Below are 7,547 nucleotides of genomic sequence, written 5' to 3'. Positions count from 1 at the left end.
GATGGGACACACTTCAGGTGTCTTTGTCTCCCGTCCCCTCGATGGGACACACTTCGGGTGTCATTGTCTCCTGTTACCCCTCGATGGGACACACTTCTGGTGTCATTGTCTCCCGTTACCCCTCGATGGGACACACTTCTGGTGTCATTGTCTCCCGTTACCCCTCGATGGGACACACTTCTGGTGTCCTTGTCTCCCGTTACCCCTCGATGGGACACACTTCTGGTGTCTTTGTCTCCCGTTACCCCTCGATGGGACACACTTCTGGTGTCCTTGTCTCCCGTTACCCCTCGATGGGACACACTTCTGGTGTCCTTGTCTCCCGTTACCCCTCGATGGGACACACTTCTGGTGTCCTTGTCTCCCGTTACCCCTCGATGGGACACACTTCTGGTGTCCTTGTCTCCCGTTACCCCTCGATGGGACACACTTCTGGTGTCCTTGTCTCCCGTTACCCCTCGATGGGACACACTTCTGGTGTCTTTGTCTCCCGTTACCCCTCGATGGGACCGGCCCCCACTAACTTGATTGATTGTTCACCTTGTTATAAATGATCGGGTATTTCTCCTACGTTGAATGCGCTGATTGTGAGTCGCTATATTTCAAAATAAACTTCATCAGCGTAGTCACTTGAATCACTTTTTTTATTATAATTATTTCTTATAATTATAATAAAACATATTAAAATTGTTCTAAAATAAATACTTTCGTTTTACAGAGTTGTTTATTAATTTATGAACAAAATGTTGTTTGTTGATGTTTGCGTTCCGTGGAGCAGAAAAGGTTGGGGGCCGACCGCTGGTCTACGCCCCCGCTCAGTGAAGCCTGCTCATTGGGCACGGCCAGGGCACATTACAGCTTGAACGAACTCTGGCAGGACTTATTTACAACTACTAGCATCGCTGCTAGCGCAATTAGCATAGCTAGCGCCACTTTCAACTCTTATCTACGTGTTCATATCAGCACCTCCTCCACTCACCACCGAATGGTTGTGGGGTCAACATGGGACACGAACTCAACGCGGCTGGGTCATTCCTGGCTATTGGTGGCTTTTCCGTCCCCAGGAAATACTTAAAATAAATCACGTTTATAATGAAAGGCTTTTATTATAAATTGAGGTCTTCTTTATAACATTAACACAAAATAATGCATGTAATAAATGTAAATAATTTAAATTGAATTACCCTTTTAGGCCTTTTTACAATTTCCTCAAAGCAAATTTACAGTTTCAATAAGAAACGTTTGGAATATAATTATAAATAAGTACAAATATGTCTTCATTATTGTGTAGTTCAAGTTAAAAGCTCTTTAGTTATAAATATATATAAATGGATATATTAATGTTATTTATTATTTTTTTTATTGAATTGTCCCCGAAATTGCGTTCCACCCAGTTTGTGGTTTTTAGCCTTCTGAACGAAAGAAAACTACAATTCCCATGAACTAACATTCAGGAAGTGGAATCTCTCTTTTGGAGGGAAATACAAGGAGCAAAGTGAGGTGAGCATCAACAATCTGTTGCCTTTTTTAGTCAGTTTTATGGTGTTCATCTGGATGTCCTACTCTTAAATTTCCACCCTGTTAGTCTAAATTATGAAATAAGTAAACCACATTTGAAAAAAATTCATTCATGTTTGATCTATAGACTAAATTACTGTTTAAGTCTGGAGAGACAGCGATATAAGCTTGCTGTTTCACAGAGCAATGGCTAATTTAGTTAAAATAAATTCCACAGAACAAACCACCCATAATTATTATTATTTAAGTGCTTGAGCTCCACCTATACAAGCAGCTGAAGGTTCAATGTGTCATTTACCTGATGCAATGTTAAAACCCACAAAGGTTAGCACAGTGAAGTCACCAGCAGCCAGGAATGACCCGGCTCACGCGGTTCACGCCGTCCGCCCAGCCAATCACAACACGGTAGCTCTTCAAGCTACTTGGAACACGTGGGATTTGAATGGGATGTTTATGTATCGATATTTGTGAATGAAAAATCGATACTCTCTGGGGAAACAAAATATCGATATTTATGTCATATAGTAATGAGAGTGCACCAATATCTCCATTGTTCACTGTCGACATTAATTTACTGCAGAGTTTCAAAGGACAAAACAAATCCGGTGCATTTGGTGTTGGGCGATCAAATGGAGTACAGTCGTCCCTCCATATAATGCGGTTCATCTTCCGCTGCTTCGCGGAGTTTTCATGCAATTTTTCAGATTTTCTTTTTTGCACTTGAACGCGCCTTGAAACGGCGCAAGACGAAGGGGCGCGGTCAGAGGAACTGTGAAATACGCGCGAGTCGCTATTAATAACTTCTCATGTGTTCAACCTCGTAGGTTGATCATTAAAATTAAATTCGTTATTTCTAAAAGCTATTATGTTTATTAAGCGTTTGTTTAATAGCGCTCTTCTTCTCTGTGTAAAAAGAGGCTTTTATTTTGTAGGAGCATAAACGTCACGTCCCTTTTGGGTTTTGTTTCTTCCTGTTGCTACATGTAGCCGCTGCCGTTCCGCTGTGCTAAGCTATCCAATAAAGCAGCATGAGAGGCTAAAGACAGCACGAGTAGAATATTTGTTCTTCTGCACTCCAAGCGGCTCTTTCCTCGACCTGCACGCCTTAACATTATTAACAGGAAAACGTTTACTGTACGTACTATATATTTATATTTCTCAAACAAATGTTTAGTTCTGAAAAGGTTTTGATCTTTGGTTTCATTCTATAATACTGAAACAATCTATTTAGATTAATGCCTGACTGTTAAACGTGTATAAAGTGTGTGGTGAGGGGTTTAACAGCCTTAAAACATTTATTTACATGTATAATAATTGAAAAAAATAAAGATCACTACATTGCGGATTTCACTTATTGCGGGTTCCTTTTAGAACGTACATAAAACAAAGACTGTCCTCTTGCAACATACAGTAAAAACGATCCATTAATAACAACGAGAGCAGCTGATCGGCTGCAGACTGACCACCCTCACGCCCCCGTACAGGAACGCTGGCTGTAACGGAGCTGATGGAGTTAGCTGCACAGCGCCGCTGAACTCCTCCATCACTACGAGAGAGAGAGAGAGAGAGAGAGAGAGAGAGAGAGCGAGCATTCATGCCTCCCACTGCAGTGGTAGTAAACAATCAGCCTGCCTCCTTTGTCCAAGGCCCCAAGCCACGCCCCCTCCCTTTTGTCATGCACCCACCCCCCATCTTTCAGCCAGCATTTCTAGCTCCCTTCTCCCCCCACGTTACTTTCTATCGTGTCACGTTGCCTCTCTTTTAATGGCATTTCTGTACCTTTCTCTCTGGTGAGCTGTGGCACCATACGGCTAATGCTAACTAGCAGCTGCTGCTAACAGGCTAGCTAATGAAACAGTAAGACCCAGAGTGAAGGGACAAACAGGCTGATCCATACCGTGGCCAGTAAGATCCAGATGTGACGCGTGCGCTGCAGGTCTGTGTCACACAAACACTCAGCAGCCAGTCGCTTCCACTCGCACACAAAATAAGCATCAAGTCCAGGCCTACCCACAATCCCTTGCACCACACAAAGGCATGGGGGTGTGACCAATCACACAGCCTCAGTCTGCACGCACGATTCTTTGGGAGGGCTCTGACGGCGGCCTAAATATCCAATCCTCCCATCTACCCCGCCCCCTTTTCACTTTCACACATCACTTCCTGTGGGCATGCTCAAACGGCTGCCCGGCGTGCACGGCGTGCACGGCGTTACCAAAGCCTTTGTGACCAAAACACTCAATAGAAAAGTGAAGAAAGAAAGAGTAACAGGAAAAGCATGACATCAAGGGCTCAGAGAGGGCAGCGGCTTGGCTGGACGTCCTGTCCCGTCATGATTACAGGACGCACAACACCTGTGTGTCCAGGTTAGGGTTATACACCTGCATGTCCAGGTTAGGGTTATACACCTGCGTGTCCAGGTTAGGGTTATACACCTGTGTGTACAGGTTAGGGTTATACACCTGCGTGTCCAGGTTAGGGTTATACACCTGCATGTACAGGTTAGGGTTATACACCTGCATGTCCAGGTTAGGGTTATACACCTGCGTGTACAGGTTAGGGTTATACACCTGCATGTCCAGGTTAGGGCTATACACCTGCATGTCCAGGTTAGGGCTATACACCTGCATGTCCAGGTTAGGGCTATACACCTGCATGTACAGGTTAGGGCTATACACCTGCATGTACAGGTTAGGGTTATACACCTGCATGTCCAGGTTAGGGCTATACACCTGCATGTCCAGGTTAGGGCTATACACCTGCATGTACAGGTTAGGGTTATACACCTGTATGTCCAGGTTAGGGTTATACACCTGCATGTACAGGTTAGGGTTATACACCTGCATGTACAGGTTAGGGTTATACACCTGCATGTACAGGTTAGGGTTATACACCTGCATGTCCAGGTTAGGGTTATACACCTGCATGTACAGGTTAGGGTTATACACCTGCATGTACAGGTTAGGGTTATACACCCGCATGTACAGGTTAGGGTTATACACCCGCATGTACAGGTTAGGGTTATACACCCGCGTGTACAGGTTAGGGTTATACACCCGCATGTACAGGTTAGGGTTATACACCTGTGTGTACAGGTTAGGGTTATACACCTGCATGTCCAGGTTAGGGTTATACACCTGTGTGTACAGGTTAGGGTTATACACCTGCGTGTACAGGTTAGGGTTATACACCTGCGTGTACAGGTTAGGGTTATACACCTGCATGTCCAGGTTAGGGCTATACACCTGCATGTCCAGGTTAGGGCTACACACCTGCATGTCCAGGTTAGGGCTATACACCTGCATGTCCAGGTTAGGGCTATACACCTGCATGTCCAGGTTAGGGTTATACACCTGCATGTCCAGGTTAGGGTTATACACCTGCATGTCCAGGTTAGGGCTATACACCTGCATGTCCAGGTTAGGGCTATACACCTGCATGTCCAGGTTAGGGTTATACACCTGCATGTCCAGGTTAGGGTTATACACCTGCATGTCCAGGTTAGGGTTATACACCTGCATGTACAGGTTAGGGTTATACACCTGCATGTACAGGTTAGGGTTATACACCCGCATGTACAGGTTAGGGTTATACACCCGCATGTACAGGTTAGGGTTATACACCTGTGTGTACAGGTTAGGGTTATACACCTGTGTGTCCAGGTTAGGGTTATACACCTGTGTGTACAGGTTAGGGTTATACACCTGCGTGTACAGGTTAGGGTTATACACCTGCGTGTACAGGTTAGGGTTATACACCTGCATGTCCAGGTTAGGGCTATACACCTGCATGTCCAGGTTAGGGCTACACACCTGCATGTCCAGGTTAGGGCTATACACCTGCATGTCCAGGTTAGGGCTACACACCTGCATGTCCAGGTTAGGGCTATACGCCTGCATGTCCAGGTTAGGGTTATACACCTGCGTGTACAGGTTAGGGTTATACACCTGCATGTCCAGGTTAGGGCTATACACCTGCATGTCCAGGTTAGGGCTACACACCTGCATGTCCAGGTTAGGGCTATACACCTGCATGTCCAGGTTAGGGCTACACACCTGCATGTCCAGGTTAGGGCTATACGCCTGCATGTCCAGGTTAGGGTTATACACCTGCATGTCCAGGTTAGGGTTATACACCTGCATGTACAGGTTAGGGTTATACACCTGTATGTACAGGTTGGGGTTATACACCTGTGTGTACAGGTTAGGGCTATACACCTGCATGTACAGGTTAGGGTTATACACCCGCATGTCCAGGTTAGGGTTATACACCTGCATGTACAGGTTAGGGTTATACACCTGCATGTCCAGGTTAGGGTTATACACCTGCATGTACAGGTTAGGGTTATACACCTGTATGTACAGGTTGGGGTTATACACCTGCATGTACAGGTTGGGGTTATACACCTGCATGTACAGGTTAGGGTTATACACCTGTATGTACAGGTTAGGGTTATACACCTGCATGTACAGGTTAGGGTTATACACCTGCATGTACAGGTTAGGGTTATACACCTGCATGTACAGGTTAGGGCTATACACCTGTATGTCCAGGTTAGGACCTAGCTGCACCTGCACCTCCTAGCTCAGCGGGCCACAATGGGTTCTAAAATTTGCCAGAGGGGCGGGGCCAGGAACAGATTAATGGAGTGTTTGTGTGAACTAATATAAATGACATGTAAAAGTCATTACATGAAAGGATTTGGCCTTTTACAGGCAGCATTAGAGGGAAAAGGTAAAATGAAATTTTATTTAATGACATAATTTGGACAAGTTCGGCAGGCCGGATTAAGTAGCCCATATGGCCCCCGGGCCTTGGTTTGTCCATGCCTGTCCTAGCTGCACCTGTACCTCCTAGCTGCACCTCCTAGCTGCACCTGTACCTCCTAGCTGCACCTGTATATCCTAGCTGCACCTGTACCTCCTAGCTGCACCTGTACATCCTAGCTGCACCTGTATATCCTAGCTGCACCTGTACCTCCTAGCTGCACCTGTACCTCCTAGCTGCACCTGTATATCCTAGCTGCACCTGTACATCCTAGCTGCACCTGTACCTCCTAGCTGCAGAGTCATCAGCTGGGGATCTCTGATATTTCACCCTCGCACCTTCGGCCAATCGGGCTGTCTCGTTGACGCACCTGCGACCTGATCCAGGTGTCGTGTGGAGTATCCGCGTTTGATAGAACTACAGTCACGCACACACGCACACGCACGCACGGCCTCAGACCAAGCGGACAGCAGAAGACGCAGAGGCCTTACCCAGGTACTTGATGGTGAATCCTCGCGGTGGATTCAGCGACCTCCGCATCCATCCCTCTCTCAGCACCTCCAGATGGTCCTCCTTGCCTTGGATCAGCAGGACGTGCTCGTCTATCCACCCCAGGAACAAGGTCTCGGCCACGGCCTCAGTAATCCGCTGGTTCCAGACGTGCTGCTGGCTGTTTTCCGCTTTGAAGTCAGCGAAGATTTCGTAGCCGGTGTGGTGTCTCTGCAGCTCGCTGCTCTCCGACACCCCGGCCGGCCCCGCAGCCTCCCCCGCAGCGACCCTGGAAAGCACTATGGCCAGGGAATGGGGGGCTATCTGCAGAAAAGTGTCCATTGTCTCGTCGCCGTTCTAGCTGACAATTGAGTACATTAAGATGTGGAACATTATCGTGGTATTTACCTTGTTGAGGCACCGGTGGCCGCTAGCTTGTAAGAAGCTACACGCAGCCGCCGCCGCATAATCTGCTGCTGCCCCGCTAGCTCCCGCTAGCCGCCTAGCCTCTGTGCTGCCCCGCTAGCTCCCGCTAGCCGCCTAGCCTCTGTGCTGCCCCGCTAGCTCCCGCTAGCCGCCTAGCCTCTGTGCTGCCCCGCTAGCTCCCGCTAGCCGCCGAGCCTCTGTGCTGCCCCGCTAGCTCCCGCTAGCCGCCGAGCCTCTGTGCTGCCCCGCTAGCTCCCGCTAGCCGCCGAGCCTCTGTGCTGCCCCGCTAGCTCCCGCTAGCCGCCGAGCCTCTGTGCTGCCCCGCTAGCTCCCGCTAGCCGCCTAGC

The 7,547-nt window shown here is 47.9% G+C and overlaps 1 protein-coding gene across 1 annotated transcript in view; it reads right to left on the bottom strand.

The window, feature by feature from the left end:
* Positions 1-7,116, bottom strand: part of stox2b (storkhead box 2b) — a 17,224-nt gene extending 10,108 nt beyond the window's left edge. The window contains exon 1 of the mRNA XM_068740502.1: positions 6,777-7,116. Within this exon, the coding sequence (XP_068596603.1) occupies positions 6,777-7,116 (340 nt within the window). The remainder of the gene's footprint in view (positions 1-6,776) is intronic.
* Between the last annotated feature and the right edge of the window lie 431 nt (positions 7,117-7,547).

Source organism: Brachionichthys hirsutus, chromosome 6, assembly GCF_040956055.1.
Source record: "Brachionichthys hirsutus isolate HB-005 chromosome 6, CSIRO-AGI_Bhir_v1, whole genome shotgun sequence".
NCBI classification, from domain to species: Eukaryota; Metazoa; Chordata; class Actinopteri; order Lophiiformes; family Brachionichthyidae; genus Brachionichthys; species Brachionichthys hirsutus.
Note: the sequence above shows the minus strand (reverse complement) of the source record. Positions and strands in the feature narration are given on the sequence as shown.